The 22,943-nt window shown below is 46.1% G+C and overlaps 2 protein-coding genes across 3 annotated transcripts in view; one reads left to right on the plus strand and one right to left on the minus strand.

Moving 5' to 3' along the window:
* Positions 1-494: 494 nt before the first annotated feature.
* Positions 495-12,673, plus strand: disp3 (dispatched RND transporter family member 3). 2 transcript variants are annotated; one of them, XM_069683855.1, is made up of 22 exons: positions 585-599; positions 729-830; positions 4,753-5,757; positions 5,835-6,054; positions 6,188-6,324; positions 6,421-6,555; positions 7,060-7,220; positions 7,397-7,536; positions 7,657-7,748; positions 7,872-8,036; positions 8,246-8,407; positions 8,487-8,630; positions 8,708-8,844; positions 8,969-9,138; positions 9,231-9,361; positions 9,648-9,832; positions 9,944-10,070; positions 10,164-10,309; positions 10,412-10,571; positions 10,700-10,813; positions 10,902-11,074; positions 11,224-12,673. In XM_069683855.1, exons 3-22 carry the CDS (start codon positions 4,761-4,763, stop codon positions 11,578-11,580), a joined length of 4,053 nt encoding a protein of 1,350 aa, XP_069539956.1. In that variant the 5' UTR covers positions 585-599; positions 729-830; positions 4,753-4,760; the 3' UTR covers positions 11,581-12,673. The 2 variants fall into 2 exon arrangements, with proteins under 2 accessions (XP_069539955.1, XP_069539956.1); XM_069683854.1 differs by having other exon boundaries at positions 495-830.
* Positions 12,674-14,362: 1,689 nt separating this feature from the next.
* bmp1a (bone morphogenetic protein 1a) overlaps positions 14,363-22,943 on the minus strand; it is a 30,548-nt gene continuing 21,967 nt past the window's right edge. The window contains exons 9-20 of the mRNA XM_069682898.1: positions 22,803-22,905; positions 22,330-22,446; positions 21,793-21,938; positions 21,489-21,684; positions 21,132-21,257; positions 19,575-19,735; positions 19,214-19,394; positions 18,976-19,101; positions 18,708-18,835; positions 18,183-18,396; positions 17,553-17,803; positions 14,363-16,189 (exon numbers count right to left, since the gene is read on the minus strand). Of these exons, the coding sequence (XP_069538999.1) occupies positions 16,055-16,189; positions 17,553-17,803; positions 18,183-18,396; positions 18,708-18,835; positions 18,976-19,101; positions 19,214-19,394; positions 19,575-19,735; positions 21,132-21,257; positions 21,489-21,684; positions 21,793-21,938; positions 22,330-22,446; positions 22,803-22,905 (1,884 nt within the window). The 3' untranslated portion in view covers positions 14,363-16,054. The remainder of the gene's footprint in view (positions 16,190-17,552; positions 17,804-18,182; positions 18,397-18,707; positions 18,836-18,975; positions 19,102-19,213; positions 19,395-19,574; positions 19,736-21,131; positions 21,258-21,488; positions 21,685-21,792; positions 21,939-22,329; positions 22,447-22,802; positions 22,906-22,943) is intronic.

Genomic DNA, 22,943 nt, shown 5'->3' on the forward strand with positions numbered 1-22,943 from the left:
AATGGTTCTATTTCCTCTGCTGTGAGAGCACCGCGCTCGATCGGGGAAATGAAACGCAAGCGAATGAACTATTACTTGAGGTGATTATTTTAAATTGCTTGCACTTTGTCCCCCACTGTAGCCAGTTATTCTGATCACCCTCCTTTAACACACCCCATCTCCCCACCAACTGAGGCTAGACTCGACCATACCAACTCTGACAGCTTTGGAGGGGGCTCAGCTGCAGCATCATGACAGCTCTGTCATATAATTCACATATAAAGCAGCTGACTTTAATAGGAACCAGTCAAAACACACATTTAAATTTGTTTAAAGACCCCCTTCAGGCTCTTCTGTCCTCCAGCGGTGCTGCTCAGAGGTTTTCGGTCTGCGCTCCCCTCCTCGCCTCTCCTCCGCCGGTGAGCCAGTCAGCAGAGCAGGCTGAACAAAGCCATGGGAGAGAGAGGAGCTTCTGGGAAGAAATGTCTCGCTGACTCTGTCGCCTGGACAACCGGGTAAGAGAGGAGGGGAGGGTGCACGAGAAAGAGAAAGGACCAAGGAGCATAAAAGGAAAACAACACATTATTAACTGCTTAGGCTGGAGGATTCCTGTAGAGTGTGTGTGTTTGGGGGGAGTGGATTTTTGTGTCTTATTCTATTGAGAAGGTTCCTCCGGTGTTTCTCTACATTGATGAGTTATTAACTATGACAATAAAGCAGTAAATGTTTTTTATTTTTCCTCACACCAGAGCATGGAGGAGATGAAATCAAAGAGCACAAGTTCAGCACATCACAAGTGGACCCAGTAGGCCTGAACGCTCCACCTGTAATTCTCGTCTCATCAGCCTCAGGTAAGAGTCTCCTCTGTGTTGCAGACATTTTCTCTGATAGGGACGCGCTTGTTTTTGCCTGATTTATTGATTAGAAAGATTAATTACTGACTCAAGTAAACTGTGCAGCTGTCGAGAAAATGAAAGAAAGTGGGAAGAATGCTTTAAAAAATCAATAAAAGCTCATCATATCTGCTCGGAGTACACGCATTGTTCATCAGAGTAACTCTGAGGCAGATAAGTTTGGGAAATAGGCTTCATTATGTGTTTGAATGTGTTGTGTTTACACTGCCAGAAAAATTTAACTACCATCCCTGTTACATGAGGCTTATTTAATCAGTTTTATACAAGAGAGTGAGAGGAGTTGCCTGGTTCAGCCCCAGGAGGCTTCACACGCCGCGCACAGAGCGTCAGTGCGAGCTTAAATTCATCGACAATAAGAAAATGAACACCGTCGTTAGGTGCAAATGGATCTCGAGAGTTGGACTTGACTCCGTATTCACTGTGCGTAAAGAATACGAGGCACGTCCTCTATAAACATACTGCTGAGCGCTCATGCATAGGGAGTATATTCATAGGGCACTGGTGCTGAAATCAATGCCCCTTTAAATGAGGTGGTATGCTGCCTGAGTTTACACCAGGCTGGATGTGTGTGTGGGGCAGGAGGCAGCATGTGATATCCATATTGGATGAGATGGAGAGGAGATAAACTGAAGAGGATGGGGTTATTTTTAGCTGCTGTCAGCAATGAAGGTAACAAATCCCTCACCTTGGTGGACAGGATAGAGACATGGAGAAAAAAAGGGGGGAAAGATTGAAGGTAAGAGAAAGGGCAAGAGAGTGAGAGATGGAGAGCGAAAGGAGGGATGATGGGGATGGTTAGAGGTGACGAGTTCAGGCTCACAGCAGGCTGGGATTGCTCAGGGCTCCCACCTTACCTACCTCAAACACAATCAAGAGAAGGAGTGGAGGGAAAAAAACGCTGACACTCAGCTTATCCGCGTTTTTGTTGGAGAAAAAAAAACATGAGGAAATCTGGTGTAGAGGAGCTTAAGGTTCACCCCCCTCTTTGCTCAAGTCAGTGAACACGAAAAGCCCAAGAACAGCGCTTTGCTGCAAAAAACAGTCCATCAAATACAGCAGCTGTACCACATAGAAAAAAATCATTAAGACATGCACAGAAAGTTCAAAATTCAGTCTTTTTATATGAGGGAAGGCAAGGGTATTAAAATCCACAGTCAGACAGCATGCATAATACAACAGCAGGTTCATTTTGAAGCGATAAATACAAGATTTCACCCCGCAAAAGAGGCGAATAGATGTTCACTTAAGGCCTCAATGCATTTATCTTTCTAAAATTTTATTCAACAACGTTTGAGACAAAGAAACAGCCTCACTATGAAGAACCACATAGCTTTAATTTAGACCGAGCCGGGCAGGAAACATCTTTTATTCACAATAAATACAGAAAGCAGGTTGCCAAATTACACTCTATTTTTAATCCACACCTGCAAAGTGTTTAAATCTGCTGCGCGCTCCTAATCTAGGATGAACAATTCTAGGAGCTTGTAAACACATTAGTTATACCCGGCTCTGCAGCGCTCACAGAGCTCTGCAGCTGTACGCCGCTCATCATTATTGCATATGAGGTGCAATGTTTTTTGGCTGCAAAGGAGCGTCAGACTCATCACGAAGAGAGAAGAAGATGTGTCCCCGAGGGCCGTGCATCACTGTAGTTATCTTTCCTCCGCTGTACCTGCATGCTGTCTGTTGCAATGTACACTGTAGAGCTCTGCAGGAACCGAGTCTAGTTATGAGTCTCTAATGAGTTGCTCAGACTGTCAGAGTTTGACATCTGCACCGCTGATCAGCCTGTCTTGATGTAGAAACGGTCACAGAAAAAGGAGCTGTGGAGATGTGCCGATAGTCAACTCATTTAGATTTTCCATGAATAATAAACAGCAGAAATGCACGATTTCTTTTCGCAGATCTTTGAGGTGCTGGTCGTTTGTTTGAAGAGCGACGGCTGTGGCGTGTGTGTGTGTGTGTGTTCAGTCATTCCCCAGGCTTCTCTCTCCCCCGTTTCCTCCATCCCACCTCTCCCTCATCATGTTTTTTTATGCTTGCGTGCCTGCCTCCTCTCATCTTCTGTTGATGAGAGCAGCATCATCAAAACAAGCTGTTGAGGCAGAGATGAAACGTAACAGGATTAAAATAATCTAATTAACAAAATTAGCAGCCGTGCTCCTTTTAATTTACTGTAATTGCCCAATCATATCTTTAAAAATTGGTCATATTGCTATAAAACATAAAACATGTTTGAAGGGGGAAAAGGAGCTTGGTTATGTCATTACAGGAAACAACATAATAGAGCTCATTTTGAAACTACAGCCCCTGATGGGAGCAGATAACCAGTAATGCTGACCCCAAAACACAGCCTGTACACGACAGCAGAACGTTTTCCTTGTTCTGCTGCAAACAAAAAGGCACTGTGATGCAAAAGTCACTAAAAATACATTTTTACATCCAAACTTTGTCAAAACCATCAATGAAATTGTCCTCTAAAAGAGTGTGTGTACGCTGCGTGGGCAGGTGATCTGCTGCTCTCCTATTAGCAGGTGCACTGGTGTCCTTGTCTGTGCTGAGAGATGACATGGTGATTAATAAAAGTATTTCAGCGATAAAAAATGACCCTTAATAGGCCTTTTTTTCACAAAATATTAGACGCAGCAGAGCGCTTGGTTTCCAACTCAACAGGCTTTTAAAACCTCTTTCATGAAAGCAGGAATCCAGCATAAAAACACATTAGCAAATGTAAGTCCTGTGGACATATGAGGACATTAAAAACAGCCCCTCTCTCGGAAAGAGGAAAACCGTAGAGCCGAGGTTATTAAAGATAAGGACATGAAACACCCGTGGGATAAACTGTCATTGAACTGGAGACCGTGTGGACGCAGGTGGCCGCACACGAGATGGTTCTCTGCAGCAGGTGTCGGCACGTTTGCACCTTTAGCAGAGCCATGAAATAAAGTTTAATCAGGTGTAAAAAAAAATCACATAAATCAACATCAAGACTCAAGACTCTTTCTTCCCTGCTCTCCAACGCTAGAAGTCATCTCTTACAAATATTGATTTAATAGTACCATTTTGAAACTCTTCTGTTTTATGATGGATTCTCTCTAAAGCTGCAGAGCTGAGCGCACCTATCTTATACTCATAATCAAAATTCACTGTCTTACCTGGCTGACCTTAAAGCTCTGTTTTAAAGAGATAAATTGCTGCAGTTAGAGGTCTCGCTGCCACTTGAATGCAAACCATGTGCAGTACCTTGTGTGCGAAGGAGGAAGAGGAAAAAAAGTGGCACCTATTGACACTATTAGTCAAAGGGTGCCCATCACAGGAGATAAACCCTTTCTTATTCCACCAGTCTGTCTAATATTCTGCTCGCTCTTCTTGTCAGTAATTAGACAAGTGAGATGATTTAATTTGCTGCAGAGCAGACTCTGCTACCTTGACTGCTGATATGAAGAAAGCCACTGGCAGACTGTCTCCGGGTGATAATGGCAGGCACACAAGCGGACAGAGAGAAGAATTAAATCACAGCTTTTAGCCTGTCTCACCCTCGAGCTCTTGTGATCAGCATCTTAAAGCAGGTCTTAGACAGCAAGCATAGGCTCTTAAGAAAGACAGGTCTCCCCTCCGCAGTTTTCTGCCAGCGGAGGCCTTTTGTTACTGCTGCTGGAGGACAGACTTAACTCTCACGCCCTTGCTTTCTAAGTTCAACTTTGCAGCTGCCTTGTCCTTCATTTTTGTCTGATGCTCGTGTCAGCAGCGGGTAGTTCAAACATCTATTTTGTGCTCGTGTTCATCTGCCCGAGGAGAGGAAGATGGGTGGTACTTGAAGTGAGCGATGATGACAATTGGTGTTATGTGTCCCTGACAGGTTCCAGCATGGATGTGGAGGACGAGCCGCTGCTGTTTCAGACCAGCTGGGGAGGTTTGGAAGATGAGGAGGAGGAGGAGGAGCAGGATGACGAGGATGGAGTGGCTCATGCAGCAGGAAGGAGCTGTTTCTCGGAGGATGCGGGGGCGTGTGGGCCGTGGAGGGCGGTGGGGTGGGTGTACACACAGCCATGGGCCAGTGGAGTTGTTCTAGGGGTCGTTGTCATGCTCCCTTGCGCCCTGTTTGCCTACATGCTCCTCTACTGCCCTCCTCTGGACATAGACCTCTCCTACAGTGCCTTTGAGGTCCACAGCCACTTCTCCGCCGAGCGCTTCGACGCACTCACCATCGCTGTAAAGACTCAGCTAGGGTCCTGGGACAGACGCAGGCGAGACTTAGATGACAGCGAGGCTGAGGCCCTGCAGGAGCTTTTACTGGAGAAGCTTGGCTGGCAGGGAGCAGCATACAACAGGACAGATAATGAGGGTGTGAAGTCCTCCGCTCCTCAAAACGACACTTTAGACTCAGGAGATGATCAAAAGAGAGGAGCTGCAGCGGGCAGAGATAAAAGGACAAGACATGATCTGGCTCAGGAGGAAATGATGAAGCACAACTCAAATCACAGAGCAGAGGAGGACAGGGAGGGATCACTGGAGGGAAATTCAGGTTTGCCGCTCATTAGGAGCCGCAGGTTTGCCCCCAATTACTACCTGCAGAGCCAGGCTCTTTGGAGGATCGAGCTGGTGTTTGTGGCTCAAGGGGAAGGCGATCGAAACATCTTCACCCCAGAACGCCTGCAGACTATTCATCATGTCGAGCGGCAGCTCATGCAGCACCCGCAGTTTCATCAGTTCTGCTGGAAGCCCCTGGAAATGTTGAGGGATCTGCCACTGGGGCCCTCTTACTGCTCCCCACCCAGCTCCATCCTCTCATACCTCTACCCTAGTGAAAAAGGAGGGAAGATATACTACGACGGCATGGGCCCGGATCTGGCTGATATTCAAGGTAAGTAAAGAGCAGCTTGTTAAGGATAAAGGAACACTACTGGAAGTCGTGCTGATTTGCTGTGTATGTTTTGCCAGGTTCTCTGAGTCTGGCCATCACTCACCCACAGTTCTACTGGTACGTGGACGAGAGTCTGTCCCCCGAGCGTCTCTCCTCCTCTCTGTTACGCAGTGAGATCCACTTTGGAGCTCCTCTTCCTTCCTACTTCTCCCTGCAGGACCGAGCAGACGAGCAAAGATCTCGCTTTAAAAACTTTGTGGTTCAGTATGCGGACATGCTGGCCAAGCAATCTACCAGGTCAGGAGACACTCGCTGCAGTATGGGCCGGTTATTACAGTGCACCCTGTGCCATTCAAGTGTTTGATGTGCTACGTTCTCCTCCAGTATTTTCATGTAGTATACACTGATGTTATTTTGTGTCTGGTTTCAGCCAGGTGAAGGTGCTGTATGGGGGGACAGAGCTGTTTGACGATGAGGTGAGACACACCTTCCACAATGACATGATGCTGGCTGTCATCAGTGGAGCCTGCATTACTGTGCTCGTCTATGTCCTCACATCCTTCTCTGGTATAGTATGACCTGCTCCTTACCCTACTTGCATTGGTGTGCGGCGATCTCAGTGTTGAAGTCGAATGATCTGAATGTTTTCTCGTCTCTCTGCAGTGTTTCTGACTTTCTTCGGACTGGCCAGCATTGGACTGAGCTGCTTGATGGCTCTCTTCCTTTACCATGTGGTCTTTGGGGTGAGGTACCTGGGCATTCTCAATGGAGTTGCAGCCTTTGTTATCATCGGTATTGGTAAGGGAAAACAATGACACGACTCTTTACATTTAAGGATTTGTTTGACATTTTGAGCAGTTTAATACCGCTCTCATTTCTGTATGTTAGATATATTGCTGTAGCGAGCAGCGTAGCATAATGACTGGAAACGGGGAAATGCTAGCATGGCTGTGTGCGACGCTGACAAAGTCCACCCATCAAGCTTACTTATTTACACATTATATCTAGTTTGTTTAATCTGTACAGAAACAAATGATGTGTTTTTTGTGTCCAGACTATTTCGTGGTCGGAAAACGAGCTTTAAAGTTACTGGCACCAAGCCAAGAAACAGATCACTAAATAAACCCCATTAAAACAACCTCTTGTTGCCAGTTAGCTAAGCTAATATACATAATGCTGCCAGCTGCTGGATGTAGCTTTACATTTAGATCTTCTTAGCGAGAGAGTAAAAAGTTTATTTCCAAAACCACATTTTCTGTACATTTACCACAATATATATTGAAGCAGCTCTTTTGTTCTCAGGGGTGGATGATGTATTTGTGTTCATCAGCACCTTCAGACAGGCTTCCCATCTGCGCCAGCCGCAGCAGCGAATGATCTACACAATTAAAACCGCTGGCAGAGCGACTTTCCTCACCTCCTTCACCACTGCGGCTGCCTACGCTGCGAACACCTTCTCTCAGGTAATCACGGGAGAGAAAGAGCGCCTGTTAATAGGATCTGCACGGGGAGAGTGAAAGACTCCTCTGCTATGGATGAATAGAAGTGCCTCTCTCAGCAGACAGCTGTTTTCATGCGATAAGCACAAATTGAATGTTTCAAGGTCCTTTACACTGTTCTTCGTTTAACTGACACTTAGATCCCAGCCGTGCATGACTTCGGCCTATTCATGGCCCTCATTGTCAGCTGCTGCTGGCTCTGGGTATCCGTCCTGATGCCAGCCGCGCTGTGTATCTGGACTGAGTGCGTGGTGCCTCAGGAACACGCCTGGCTGAATTGGTGAGCTGCTCTTTCCTTACTTTTTGTGTGAGATGTTATTTGTGCATGCTGTGCGACACCACAGACGCAATGTAATCCCTTCAGCTGTCTCTCTCCCTACACTGCCTCCTCCCTCTGAAGCTGGAAGCTGTTTTCAGGGCTGTCAGCCAGCCACGGCCCTTTGTCAGATGAGGATGATGATGTGGCGCTTCTGTCAGTGGAGATGGAGCCAGGTGAGATTATTATCTCCCTCGCTTTGAATGAATGATGGGGGCAGAATGGGGAAAGGGAATGAGTCCAGGCTGTAAAACGCCACTGTCCAGGCACCACTAAGCCGCCGTCTTTGTCTCGACCAGGCTCCTGTGACACAGACGGTGATGCAGCCATTCTTTCCCTGTCGGTGGAGACACCTCTGTCCCCTCCAGGGCGGCAGCACGTGGGTGTGGTGAGCACAAATCTCCAGTGGGCCCTGAAGCACTTAGTGGCAGAGCCGGCTGTGGAGCGACGGAAAGCCGTTCTGGGTGAGACCTTTGAATAAACTCAGAGAATGTCCCAGAAGTTTGAGACTACTTAAACTAAAAAAGATCAGGGACACATTCTCTGACTTCTCCTTTTTTCAGGAGTGACTGTAATTGATCCTTGCTCCTGATCTGTCGCTCAGCTGCTCTATCTCCTCCATCAGACCCTCCTCTCTCTGCCATTGTTCATCTTTGTGTTCCTGTCGGCCCAGGTGTCTTCCTCCTGGTCCTGCTCTTATCTGCCGGGTGCTGCTGTCTCCTGAGGCCAGCCACGCACGCCCCACTTCTCTTCCGCCGGGACACAAACCTCCAGTCTCTGCTGGCTCTGAGGAGCAACCTCAGCGGTCAGGGCATCTCCTGCCCCATGTGCTCAGGTGAGACTGTAGCAGTGAGGGAAATACACTCATAGGTGTAACCTCTGAAAATATCTGAAATGCACATTGTGTCCTGCAGGTGTGTTCATGGAAAAGCCCCATCTTTTGTACACCCACACTTCCTCATCAGCCTTTAAGTTTTCTGCACATCAGCAGGCCCAGAGCACAACCTCCACGTCTCCTCGGAGCTCAGTGAAACCAAATTACAGCACCAACCAAACAGGTGAAACATCCAGCACATAAAACCTGTCTTCAACTTTATTTTTAACCTGTATATTAGACGTTTTACTGTCTTTTCAGGCCCTTTACTTACAGTGTACGTGTCAAAGTTGGAGCTCGGAGCCTCTACAACCCTTTACCGCTTCTCCCTGAACACCAGCACTCCCTCCCCGTGGAAACTGTGCAGCTCAGAGCACGAGGAGGTGTCATCGTTTCAGGTTAGAGAGCAAAAAAAAAAAAGTCGGCTTAATGATATTTTATAATTTGTTGTAACATTACGTGTCCCATCTGTGATATGCCTCTCTAAAGCGGCTTAAAACTAATCTTGTTTTATCTGAATAGGCTTATAATCAGCCCCGCAGCAATTACACCACCAGAATGACAGTGTGTGTTTCCCATGTGTACCACCCGTACCCCAGCTGGATGATTACATCCACCTCATGCGACCCCCGTCACGGCTGGACGGCCGAGTTCTCCTTTTACGTAGCGTTGTCTCAGCAGCAGCACGGCAGGTGAAAACCCAAATGAAAAAACATTAGATTCACTGGTTTGTCATGTGGATTTAGTGACAATCTGTCACTTCAGCTCTGCTTCTCCCTCTCAGGAGGCTGTTCTTTGCCCAGCTCCGCCTGAGACCTCATCCCAGCCGCGTGTGTGTCAGCCCGCCTGGCTGCGGCATCAGCTCTGGGCCTGATGGACCCACACAGGGATCCTTTTATTCTCCTCTTCCCAGTGGTGAGCGAGCAAGTGTCACAGCATCATTATCATAAAGAGGGTTTTTGAGCCCATCAGGAGAACCATTTTCGCCCTGCATGAAATGTCTTTTCAAGTCATTTAGTCTCAATGAGTCTTTAAAGTAGAGAAAATGCACTGATACGGCTCCTTATTCAAATCTAGCTTTTAAAGTGGCACTCTCTGAGCCCACTTGAGGATTTTCCACAGTGCTTCACTTGTACACATATTTTTGCTGTGTATAAATAAAGTCTACTCCACAGATTTTTCTCTGCTTCTATTTCCAAAGATCCCTCGGCTGCTGCCAAGACGAAACCATCCAAAACTTCTGGCTTCAACCCCTGCAGCGGCGGTGCATGTGGCCGCCCGGCGGTGCGTCCTCTGGTGGACACCGGGGCGATGGTGTTTGTTGTGTTTGGCATCTTGGGAGTCAACCGAACTGGACGCAGGGACAACCATGTTATTGGAGATATGGTGAGGGTCACACCTGTGTCAGCACATCGGAATAATCAGACGAAATAAACCAGAGCCAGATTTTAAATTGATTTCTCATGCGGTTGACGTGGTGTTTAATTCTCTTCAAAGGGCAGCATCATATTGGATCCAGACTTTGATATTTTCCAGGAAATGGGGCGTCTTTGTAAAATCTGTAAAGTGATTAGTGCAAACAAGAAACTCGTGAAGCCAGGAGGAGCGCAGTGTTTGCCTTCAGGTAACAGACACAGTTCAAAGGAAAATCTATTACTTTAGCTGAAAGATCATAAAACAGTTATATTATATTTATGGATCGGAAACATCTCCTCAGGTAATAAACTCTCCTCTATCCTGCCTCTGCTCCATCCCGAGTGTCACTCCCTCCCTGAACCCAACCTGCTCCCGGGGCAGCTCTCTCATGGAACGGTGGGAATGCACGGAGGAAAGGTCCGCTGGCTGTCCATGGCCTTCGAGTCTGTGAGTCCCTTCATCTTATAGCTTGTTATCTCGCTGCATTACAGAGATGCTTCTCACTTTCACTTGATGCCCTGCCTAAAGCTCTACTTCTCTTCTCCCAAGACCACATACAAGGGCAAATCCTCCTTTCAGACCTACTCCGACTTCCTCCAGTGGGAGAACTTCATCCAGGAGCAGCTCGCCTCGCTCCCGCAGTCGTCCGCTCTGCAGCGGGGTTTCCAGACCTGCGAGCACTGGAAGCAGATCTTCATGGAAATCATAGGCAAGTGAAGGGATGGCACTGCACTGTAAAGAGATGTTTTCCTGCTTTCTTTGACAGATTAATCCACAGGAGTTAGTGAGAGCAGCGGTGTGCAAAAGTCTGCTGATGTACTGCTCTGTGGTCTGTAGGTGTGGAGAGTGCCCTCTGGAGTCTGCTGCTGTCTCTGGCCATCTGTGTGGCAGCTGTGTCCGTGTTTACTGCTCATCCTCTGCTGCTCCTGCCAGTGCTCATCACCATTCTAGGTAAGAGGTGAAGTTGTGCTTTCAGGGTTTGGATGCAACCGACGACTCGATTATGTGTGTATTTATGAGTTTTTTTGGCCTTCTACAGGGGTGATCTGCCTGGTGGTGGCCGTCATGTACTGGCTCGGCTGGGAGATGGGAGCAGTGGAGGCCATTTCTCTCTCTATACTTGTTGGATCCTCAGTGGACTACTGTCTGCACCTGGTGGAGGGATACCTGCTCGCCGGAGAAACCATGCCCTCTACGCCTGCTCATAACTCGGTATGAGAGTGAAAATGTGATTCACAATAGCACACATGTTAAAACAAGGTAGTGACTAAGATTTGGGATTTCAATAAGGTGAGAATCACGCTGAAGGCTAAAGAGTAAAGAGGAGCGGCTCCTCTTAGTAAACCATGTTCTGTTTGCAGGAGCCTGCAGCCGAGAGGCGGGGGCGGACCCTGGAGGCAGTGAACCATGTGGGCGTTGCCATAGTGTCCAGCGCCGTCACCACAGTGATCTCCACAGTCCCTCTCTTCTTCTGTGTCATTGTGCCTTTCGCCAAGTTCGGCCAGATCGTTGCCATAAACACCGCTGTCTCCATTCTGTTCACACTGACCGTGACCGTGGCCATGTTGGCGTGCATGGCCCCCGCCCGCTTCAACAGACCCCGCAGCGCTGTGCTGAAGGCCGGCCTGGTGGTGACGGCGGCGGCAGCCGTGGGGGCGGCTGTGTGCTGGGTGGGAGGACAGCTGGGAGGATTGGCCTGGCAGTCAGTCAGCACGTAAACACAACTGTACCCAAACTCACACTGATGTCAGGCTGAGGAGTCCCTCTGTATGCAAACAACTATAAACTGTTTTTCCCTCCGTGTTCAGGATGAATATCAGATCAGTAAATGATCCTTATTTACAGCACAAAGATGTCAGAATCTATTACATAATTTTAAGCTGTTTCCCATCACATAATCCATCTTTTCACTTGTATTGATCAGTGGATTGTAAGTACTAAAATATTGTGTAAACGACCTCGTGACTCACAGTGGTGGGTTGACCAGCCACTTTCTCGGTTGACGTGATGATTCAGCGGAGTTACTTTCTTTTTTTCTTTTTTTTTGCTTCCATATCGCCTTCAGCCAGGAGGTGGAGATGATTGAGTAATCGTGGGGAAACACTGGCTGAGTCACAGTTTTCATCAGTGTAACTTATGGAGTTGTGAAGAGCCGCTGACTGTGCCGTGACCTGCTGTTGTGAACACCGTCAGGGCCGCGCGTTTCTGACGTCTGTGAAGATTAGTGTTACCGGTTCACTTGACTCACATGCATCTTGTGAAACATCACGTTTGTTTTGTGTTTTCTGAGTTGGACGTTGAATGTTTTATTCAGCCACATTTGTAACAAAGGTTATGATGTCCTCATGTGGCTGGATTAAAAGTTGTACTCAGATTTATACGGTGCACAGTTTTGTTAAATGTACTGTGTGATTTAAATGTTTCACTATGCTGCTCTCACACATTCAAGGCCTCTTCCTCTTTCCTGATGTTTTCACATGTTTATATCTTAAATCTCAAACTTCTTCAAGGTCCCTATTTTTGTCATCAGCACAAATTGTAAGAGCCCTCTCATCAGGTCCTCAGGCGTACTCTTAACACACCCTCCATCACACTCGTAGGCTCTTACTACAAGCAACTCTGCTCTCACACAATTTAGAGCGGCACTCACACACCCGTCGACTCACGCTCTGCTATGCCCCGCAGTGGAGGACCATTTGTCAAGCCACATAACACAATAATGGTTGGGGAGAGACTGACTCTATTGCAGCAAAGAGCAGTAAATTTCTGTTTTGTGTGTGTGTTACTCGTGAAAGTCAAATAAAACAGGTGCAGAAAGCCGGGAGTCTTTTGTTTTTGTGAAAGCTCAGCACTGCTTTCTTCTGCATTGTTACATAACGACGAAGACCTGTCACTGCTCGCTTACAGTCACAGTTACTGAGCGAGCTCCAGCAGGAAGCGTCACATCTCCAGTTGGCTGTGGTTAATTATTCATAAGAAACGGCTCACATATTACTTTAAATTGCAGTGCATCAATGTTTCATTAAACAAAAGGAAGGTGTTGTGCAGACAGCAGCGTTCCTGCTCAATGTGCAGGAAACAGAAGAAGGAAGATGTTTGCAAGTATTTTTGTGAAAGCAGAAAAACCCAGGCAGACTGTAGTTCCAGAGAGTCCTCTGTTTTATTCAAGTGAAGCTGCAGCAAATGTATTATGTTGCAGTAGAAATGAAGAACGGGGTTCTTGCCAGTATATCTGCACTGTCAGCGGAGGGACTTCTGGAGAGTCCATTTACATTAGTTCAAAATGTGGATTTTTTACACAAGCAGTTCATGTAGGGACGTCACTTTGTTTTTTTTGCGAATACGAAATAAATGTTTGAGAAAAGAATATTACTTTGAAAGGGTGATATGTTTCCTGATGTGGAAGTACTGAAATGCACTCTTCCCTTAAAGACACTCCAAAGACGTTTCTGCATCAGCTCCTGCTTTTGTGTGTTTAATTTCCGCTATATCTAAGGTTTTATTTTTGATTAAAACAGGAAAGCAACATCCTTCCATTATCTATACCGCTTATCCCGTTCAAGGTCAGCTGTCATTGGGCGAGAGGCGGGGTACACCCTGGACTGCTCGTCAATCACAGGGCTGTCACATAGAGGCAGACAGCAACCTACGGAGCCTCCCATTGTTGGCAATTTATTTACATTACTGTTAAAGTGTTAGACAGAAGTGTTCTCTTACAGGCATATAGAATACTATTTCCGGACCGGGAGGTCCGTGTCCGACGTATGTTTTTTTTTAACGGTAAAAAAATAAATAATTCGCGAGTACTCGATTAGTCGTTCATAAGGTAATTAGATTACTCGAATATTGAGATTACCGGAAATGCCCCTAGAGCCTATCCCAGCTGTCATCACAGGGCTCACACGCTCACACTTATGGCCAATTTAGAGTCATCAGTGAACCCAACGAGCATCTTTGGGCTGTGGGAGGAAGCTGGAGCACACGCATGTACAGGGAGAACATGCAAACTCCACACAGAAAGCCCCCCTCCGTCCAAACCAGGATTTGAACTATAGGAACCTTCTAGCTGCGAGGTGACGGCGCTAACCACAGCACGACCGTGCAGCCCAGAAGAGCAACATTTCAATTTAATACAGATAATGTAGTAAAAGAACAGGATATTAAACAAATATAGGACTTACTGAATAACCTCTGATAAGATTTGGGCACATCTGTGAAAATCCATCATGAAAAGTAAACATAAATTATGGGGTGTCTTTTTCATTTATTCATGAATATGTCTTGATCCTTTTAAACTGTGTCTCACCCCGCCTGCAATCTTTTATTCATCTTGCAGAACTATTTGTTGGATGAAGTGGTTTGCGGGCCAATTTCAGTCGTGTCAGTCTGGTAGTTTTCTGTGAAGCGACACTGCTCTGCCCCCTGCGTTATTATTTAAAACAGAACAGTAATGGAATAAATATTGAGGGTGAGCGAGGCTGCGTGTAGGGGGATGAATATTTAGCAAGGTGGAACAGGAAATGCTTTCATGCTGTAGCCTCAAATGACAGGCTTCATCTATTAATAGTGTATCAAAGATAACATGAGGGAGGAGTATTTATAGTCGTTTATGTTTGCATGGTGTCAAAATAATCCTCTGAAACATACGTCAAACACAAACCTGTGTATCTCTCCTCCTACTCACATGTCCCATACTCAAACAGCAGCTCAGTCAGTGCAGAGCAGGACATGATTGAGCTGTAATGGCACATTGATGGTTCACAGCTATCAGGTAATATTGTGAGCAAAAGGTCAGACATGAAACAGTTAGTCTGCTGCCCCGTCACACCACATCACTCCCATCGTGCTGAGTGAGAAATAAATGGAGAAAAGGAACGAGTGAGCAACATCGTATATTCAACATAGACCATCGGCTACACATTAGAAGGCAATTATAGGGCTAGTTTCAACAGTACCTTTTTTGCACCTTTACATTTTATATGTAATTACTTTAACAATAAATACCCAGGCTCATTTGGTTCTTGAGAAATACTTCATTGTACCAAGAAAAAGGCATTTTCTCTGGAGAGAAATTATTTTACATCAGAAGTGTAAATCAACACTGAAACATAAGTCATAACTTTATTACCCCTAGTTGCAGGGCACACACAATGTTCAAGTATGCCTGAGGAACTAAATGGAGCAATTAAAAAAAAAAAACAATGAAGAATAAGAGAGATAAAATGCATTTAAAAATAAGTGAACTGGCATTGCATTTCACAAAAACTCATAAGCTCATGATTTTGGAACAATTCACTGTAAAGTGCTAACTGGTTCGAGCTGAGAAAAGCACATGTTCCCTTTGAAAGATCATACACATTACTTTATACATGGAGGTACAGTAAAAGCCAGTCGTCAGGCGAGCAATTACCAACCAGAAGACATGGACCACAATTCATTTATTAGTCCTTTAATAAGATAACTGCTTCCTTAATTTCCTTGTTAATGGTAACAACGAGAAACTTGCCACTGGTTGCCAGGACAATGCCAATTACAAATGCTGGTGTTGTCACTGTACAGTTTTCCTGCTCTCCTTGTTATTACATGCAATTGACTGACCTACAGTATCAGAATCTCAAGTCAAGTCCTTCTTATCCTCTTACAGATAGGAATCCTTGAACCAAAGGGATGAAAGTGTGAGGAGAGGAGAGCAATCATTGAGGAGTGCAGGAGGCCTTCCCGTACTCCTCCTCCTCTTCCTCTCCTCCCCCCCTGGATGTGGTGGGCTGGCCCGACAAAAGCAGGGATCTGTCCAGCTGATGCCTGCCTTCCTACAGGTCCTGAGAATCCACTGTTTTCCTTTGTGCCTCTCGTTAGGAGGCATGTTAAAAAATAAAGAAACAAACGAAAAAATATCTGGAGGGGACTGGGTCATTAAATTTCCCCGCCTAAAGCGGACGTTCCTCCTCCCACCCCACCCCTAACCATAAAAAGGTAAAAACAAGGTGTACTGCAGAATGGCTTTACTCCTCACAGTCTGCGGGGGGAGCTAGAGCCCCTAGGAGCTGAGGTGCGGTTGGTGGTCTTGCGGCTGTTCTGTCGTGTCTGATTCATCTTGGTGGCCGAAGGTTTCCGAGCGTCAGGCTGGCGCCTCCCCTGGGGGCCCCTCCGTTTGCCCCTTTGCCCCGCGCGGCCCCTTCCGGCCCCCGCTGGTCACTTGCGTGAGTGCAGTGTGTCCTGGAACTTGGTGCTGGTGTAGCGGACGTGAAATCCTTTCTTGTTGATGGTATCGTCAGAGCGGAACTTGATCACAATGGAGTCACCGGCCGAGTAGATCTCCTCTGGAGGCTGTGAGGAGACAAAACAAGAGATTAATTTGTGCTGCTGCTTTCTGGTTCCTTGACTGCTCCTCAATTCGAACTAAAGACTCCTCACATGCTGAATCTGAAGTCAAATCAGTGACCATGACCAATGGCTTCGGACTGCAGAGGATTGTTCGTCCTGTGGCAGCCAGGGGCCACATGAGGGACCAGGACCGGGACTGGCCCTTTAAAGCTTTATTCTAATTAAGGCTTTAGCTGCTATTGAAGCGAGGATAAAATACAGTCTGCTGATTACTTCCAGGTGCACCTCTCCGTCTTCCCTGAACAAAACCATATACTGCGAGCACTTCATATATTTCGACTGTCACGAGCAAAGAGCCAGCCAACAGTTTCCAGTAAGACAAAAGGGGAATTTACCGCATTATGCGAGCACAGAAAATACGCTATACTGGACCTGGCTGTTTGTCAGAGTCGTGTTATCACATGAATATTAATTCAGCACATTATACTGGAAAATAATTAGCTGGTTGAGGTGCTCAGGCAGCTGCTCTGAGGCTGCGAAAAAGCGCTGTAGCATCGGAGCATCCAAAGCTTGTTCACAAAGTGTAAAACAGCAGACTGTTGCCACTCACAACATGAATAATGTATTTACAACAGCTAATAAGTCTGGGTTTAGAACAAAATGAGTTTGAAACATAAAAAATGCATTTAAATCTCTATAGTAGACCCAACAATGTGTAGTCGACTGTTTAACACAGAAAAGCCTTTGGGCTAAAGGAAGCCTCCCCGCACTATAATGAGTTTTCACCCTACTTTGGACTGAATTGTGTCAGTTTATTTCAACCGGTTTTATAAAAGGAAACTTGATTGAGAAGCCGCTCCCCGGGGTTCTGAGGGTGTGATGTCCCCTCCAGCAAATGATTCGTGTGAACAGGCGTGAGTGAAAGGCCCCAGCTTATTATTGAAGTGTGTAAATGAGATCAAGCTGTTCTCTGACCTGAGGAAACGTGTGTTTCTATTCCCTGCCGGCCTCATTGTTCCAGACTCGAGCTGCAACCTCAGCATTGGCTGATTAATTTGCAGTTATAGCCCAATGCCAGAGGCTCTGATAGGCTATCTGCACCCAGGGAGTGAAGCGAGTGTGTCGACCTACAAGCGCCTCAACTGCAACACTCCCAAACCTGGAGGAAAACCCCAACTTTAACAAAGCGATTAAAGTCGGACTGGAATCAAAAGCCCCAGGGTCGTTCACAAGCAGCTGCCAAAGGTTACTCAACAGCAAGACAACTTCCTCATGAACTGCCTGAAACTTCCAGCTGTTTTACTGTAAAACAGCAAAAGAGTGCTGCAACAGGCCGGTGGTGTTTGTCAGAGAGAAATGTTCTTACCCCTGAGCCACAGTAGCGTCCCAGCCGTGGGGACTTGGTGTCCGCTCCGTCGAAGAGCTCCATGTAGTCGTAGCCGCAGTCTGCCTCCTCCTCAATCTCAAAGGTCTGGAAGATGAGCTCCACGCCGTAACCTTTCTCAGCCGAGATCACCCACTGACAGTCGGAGGCTCCGGGGTAGTTATTGTCCCCAAACTGGGCGTGGGAGAACAGGTCCTTGGTTTTGACTTCAGCCTTCAGGCGGCCGCCGCACTCTGTGAGCAGGAAAGTTGAGCTGAGTTGGACATTTTGAGCAGGGTACAAGTACATCTGCTGTGCATGTTGGTTGCTGCCTCATTTGTGGTTTCACAGTCATCCAGATACAAAGGAGTATAAATCACGCTCTGTTGTTAAATATGAGTCATAATCATTCTCAGACAGGGTGGTGAAATGTAATCAAAACTAAATCCTGAATGTACTCCAACCAAAACCTGCTGTGCAATTTGATATGTGAGTAATTGACCTGAAATTAACTTGATGCCCCCAAAACATGACGGTTTGGAGGTTTCCTGGAATCTCTTTTAGGTACCACATTACGGTTCTTATTTAGCAAAAGGAGACGCTAAGTACCGTTATTACAGCATCTATCCTTACCTGCAGTATGGGACGCCTCGAAGCCTTTCTTCTGCACAGAGTTATCGGAGAAGAAGCGGACGAACAGCTTGTTTCCACTGGACGTGATGGGTGGGGGCTTCTTGGTGCCACAGAAGCGACCCAGGCTTGGAGATTTTCCATCTCGCCCGTCGTAAATCTCAATGTGGTCGTAAGCACACTCCAGGTGGGCCTCCATGTCGATCTCATTGAAGGCCTGCAGCAAAACAAAAAACATTTTAGAGTTTAAACTTGTTTCAATTCTTGACAATGCTGAGTATAATTTTTGTTTTTGCAAATGCCAAGTTTAAAATCATCTACTGTTTCTCAGTGACACAGTGGATAAAAATGCAGATAACAACAGAAGGGGGAGCCACACATCATCGTTAGGGATGGCATAACGGCTTCTGACATCAGCACAGTAAACACAGATGTCCCCAGTGGATTTCTGTTGCACAATAAGCCGCACAAATAAACACATGACTGACCACTGAAATGATACAGAGAGCGGGAGGAAGTGACACGTACGATTTTGATGCGGTGGCCCGGAGTGGTGGTGAGGGCCCAGGTGCAGGCCTTCTTGCTGGGATATCTATCCGGCCAATTGGGGCTGGTGATGACGCCACTCACACTATTCACAGTGTGATCACAGCCAGCTGCAACAAGACATCATCGAGTCAACACAGACCTCTGTATCATGCTTAAATAACAGTCCAACACTTAGTGGAGATGAGAAGTTAAAGGGAAGCATAAATAAGTCATCAAATCAAAGAGGCAACAGTTTAAGATCAGGTACCTTCTTTGCAGTCGTGTTTGTTCTCATGCAGCACAAAGCCGCTCCTGCACTGACAGCTGTAGCTTCCGAAGGTGTTGACACACTCATGTTGACAGCCTCCGTTCTCCTTAGAGCACTCATCTTTGTCTGCGGGAGCACAGAGGACACAACCTTGGTGACTGTTTTCTTTCAGGTTTGACAGATAGCAGCTAAAAGGTAAGATGTGTGAAGCTGTAAGGAGCCCTGCAAGGAGACTCACCTGAGAAGAACTGTGCTTTAAAGCCCTTTTTGGACACTGTGTTGTCTGATTTGAACTCAATGCGCATGTTGTTGTACTGGGAGGTTATAGCTTCTGGTTTCTCCGCCCCACAGAATTTCCCATGTAGCCTTGAATCAGCTGAAAGCCCGCTGCGCACCTCCACGTAGTCGTACTTACAGACCTGGGCAGAGAGACAGAGAGCGTGAGGAGGCTGGGACGTTTTATTTGGTTTTAATTATGGAGCACGTGCAGGAGAGGAAGGCTTTGTTTGCTTTGAAAGAGGACAGATGTGTTGCAGTGTCAGAGGGATAACACAGAACAAACCCACCCCGCGCCGATTCAAAAAAACCCCAGTGCTCACGTCATTGCCCTCAGTCTCGAAGACGTCAAAGAGCAGAGTGATGCGGTACTGTGTGGGGGCAACCAGCTGCCAGATGCAGTTCTTGTTTGGGGGGTACTCTCTGGGCCAACCCGGGCTGGTGATCGACCCGTTCAGCTTGGTGATGAAGCCTCCACAGGCAGCTGGACAGAAAACACATCACACAAAAGACAAGAAGTTAGCTTTATATAGACTTGCAGATGAGCAAGAAGAAATGAATCACCAAATGTTATGTTGAGAACTGTACAGTTGAAAGGAAAGCCATGTAAAAAAAAATCCCTCTGTGTCCTGAATAACACGATTACTGGCTGACCTGCGTGTGACGACTCAGGCAAGCTTTGCATCGGTTATGCAATACACAACATGTTAAAACAACTGGTGTTCCCCAGTCGCTCACGTGGATGTTTTCAGCTTACATTAATGGATAGATGTGGTGAAGTGTTGGAGAGGACAATAATACGATACTTAGCTATTTATATTTGCAATACAAACGTTACAAATGCACCAGTTTCAAACAAACTCTGTATGTCAATGCATGTATGTATAATAATACTAAAACACTAATAAAGTGAATTACGTTAAGAGCCATATAGAAGATTAGCTTTATATTAACATTATGTCTCATTTGAATACAGTTGTAAGTTAAATAATTTAGTATTTATTTATATAATATTTGTTTTCTTATTTTTTCTTGATAACATAGCAGATTTATAATAATATTTGTGCTCCCTTAATTGTTTAATCCTGCTGTCGTAAATGTTTGCTGGTGTTGTAAAGAACAACGTGAGTGTAGCAAAGTGTAGTGCATTCAGGCAAGCAGGACGGGAAGCACCAGTTTTTCTAACCGTTGCCAATACGATATAAAAGGCATATAGGTTTAAAGTCAAAAGAAAAGAGGAGGTTTTAGTTTCTAACGTTTGTTTATTAAAGTGTCTAATTGTTTAAATTTTCTTCAGTCTCCATTGTCTTTTGGAACAAGTGGAAGTTTGCCTTTTAAGGAGCACGTGTCAGAAACCTCACGTCCTGCAGGAGTGGCAAAGAAGGTTTTGTACCTGCGGGATTGTTGCCATTTATTCAGTTGTGATTACACTGTATCATCAACTTTATTTAACCTTTGTTTTAAAATGATTCTCAGATTATGTTAGTTAAATGTAAATACTTGAATGCTCTTAAATTCTTAACCTTAAAAGTTTTCTACAAGAGCTACTTAACAAGCTGATTTTTGGCACGCATGACAGAACTGTACTAATGGCTGTCTTCCTCTAGGGGGGGCGGGCAGAGGTTAAGTGGTCTACCAGATATTCTACAGCTCTTATACTGATAGTTAGCTCTTAAACAACAACATGTAATTTGAGCTAAAAATAATGTTTGCATTGTTGTGACTCAAATCTTTAAAAGACAGTGCTCAGCCAGCACAAGCATCACTGTTGGCTTTAAAGATGACTGTACTTATTGTTTTTGGATGGCTAACTGTGTAAAGAGCTTTCGCATGTAAATTACATGGTGAGCAGAGCTGGCGACTGTTCTCCCTGTACTTACCCTCACAGCTGCGCTTGTCAGCAGCCAGCTCATAGCCTGGGTCACAGGCACACTTGTAGCTGCCCAGTGTGTTGACACAACGTTGCTCACAGCGACCGTTGTCCGGCTTGGAGCACTCATCCATCTCTGAAAACACAAAGATATGTTAGGGCCCCGTTAGCCGGCCCCCTGGCTCGCTGGCTTACGAGAGAAACTCTTCAAAACATCAGCAGAGCCAGGAGGGAAGGGTCGCACAGAAACGAGCAGTGCAAGCTAAAGAAAAACATGTGAAATAAACCTGCAGAGCTGCAATATTTACAACAAAAGAGTGATTGTCGGAGCACTTCAGATAAGACTTTACGACCCTTAACCTCTGACCTTTGAAGAAGTTTGCAGCAAAGCCGGCCTTGTTGACGGAGCCATCTGAAACAAATTTCATCCACAGCTGGTTGGAGCTGGTTTTGATGTCATCTGGCTTGTCGTAGCCACAGAAGCGACCCAGCAGGGGGCTGTTTTCAGAGTTTCCATCACGCACCTCCAGGTAGTCATAGGCACAGCTGTCGTGCCTCTCAATCTGGGTAAGGTAAGAAAGTTTGAGGGTAAAGTGAATCTCCAAAGTAGTCATAAAATTCACACAAATTAAACATTTGATTTAAAAAATAACAAAGCACTGCTGTCGTACCTCAAAGGACTGGAAGGTAAGGCCTACGTGGTAGCCCTGAGCAACGGTAATCTTCCACACACACACTTTGTTGGGCCTGTAGTCATCAGGGTAGTTGGGGGACTGGATCTGGCCGTTGTCTTTCTTCACCTCCCCTCCACAGATGGCTGCATGTGACAATAAAAACAATACTGAGCTCCCTCGATAGCAATATTATGAACACATGCCCCTGAAAGAAACGTGTGCTCCCTGTTCTGATTAACGCAGCGTGGATTAGCTGAAATACCTCCACCACCAGCTCCCACACACGCAAACATACACACCAGCCCTTTGCACGGCCTGGAAACAATGGAGCTGAATGTGAAGGCCGGCCAAACTCTGATTAATGCAGCGTAAAGAGCCTGACACATCAGCAGTAGGGGAGCCAAAAAACTGTGGATATTACTGCAGCTTCTAGGCACATTGTTGGATGTGTGAGCGGCCATGCGTTCAGTCAGCTGAGCTACATACTGGAGCGGGGTTCATGGAGGTCGGGGGAATGGGGGAACGGGTGCTTACCCTCATAAACGGCGGAGAAACCTTTTCCCACCCAGTTACTGCTGCTGCGGAACTCAATCCACAGCCGGCTGTCGGTGGAGATGATTGGCTCGGGCAGCTTATCACCACAGAAACGACCTGGGTCAAAGGTGAAGATACACACACATAGAGCAAGATTTTATCATTATGGCAACTACTACAGCGCTGAAATTCCTCCACACAGCTCTTTACTTTCCCAAAACTCAATTCACAGAGGCAGTGCTCAGAAACACGGACAGAATAAGAACTACACTGACAATAAGCGTCTTTATTTTGGGATTTTTGTATCAACTGCCCAGAAAAATAAGACATTTTCTGGCTTTACTTTTCCTTTGTGATAGCACACTGACCATTTGTTGGACAAAACAACATGTTTGGAGATAATCATCGAATTAATGGATAATGAAATGAACCGTAAATTGCAGTCTGGGTGGTATGATGCCATGAAAACTGACCTTTGAGAGGCGCCTTCCTCCAGTATCCATCTCTGATTTCCACATGGTCGTACCAACACAGGTGACTCCGGTACAGATCCATGGAGGTGAAGTTCAGAATGATCTAAGAAACCAAAGAAAAGGTGAGAACTAAGTTTAAAA

Source organism: Semicossyphus pulcher, unplaced genomic scaffold, assembly GCF_022749685.1.
Source record: "Semicossyphus pulcher isolate SPU_LCO1_2020_fin unplaced genomic scaffold, fSemPul1.0.p SCAF_6, whole genome shotgun sequence".
Taxonomy (NCBI): domain Eukaryota; kingdom Metazoa; phylum Chordata; class Actinopteri; order Labriformes; family Labridae; genus Semicossyphus; species Semicossyphus pulcher.

What these genes read in the sequence shown, in the direction of transcription:
- disp3 (XM_069683854.1), top strand. Translation starts at nt 4,761, where the DNA reads ATGGATGTGGAGGACGAGCCGCTGCTGTTTCAGACCAGCTGGGGAGGT. An exon ending in TTACAGCACCAACCAAACAG is followed by an intron (nt 8,631 to 8,707) that starts GTGAAACATCCA and finishes CTGTCTTTTCAG; the next exon opens with GCCCTTTACTTACAGTGTAC. An exon ending in TGTCCATGGCCTTCGAGTCT is followed by an intron (nt 10,310 to 10,411) that starts GTGAGTCCCTTC and finishes TCTTCTCCCAAG; the next exon opens with ACCACATACAAGGGCAAATC.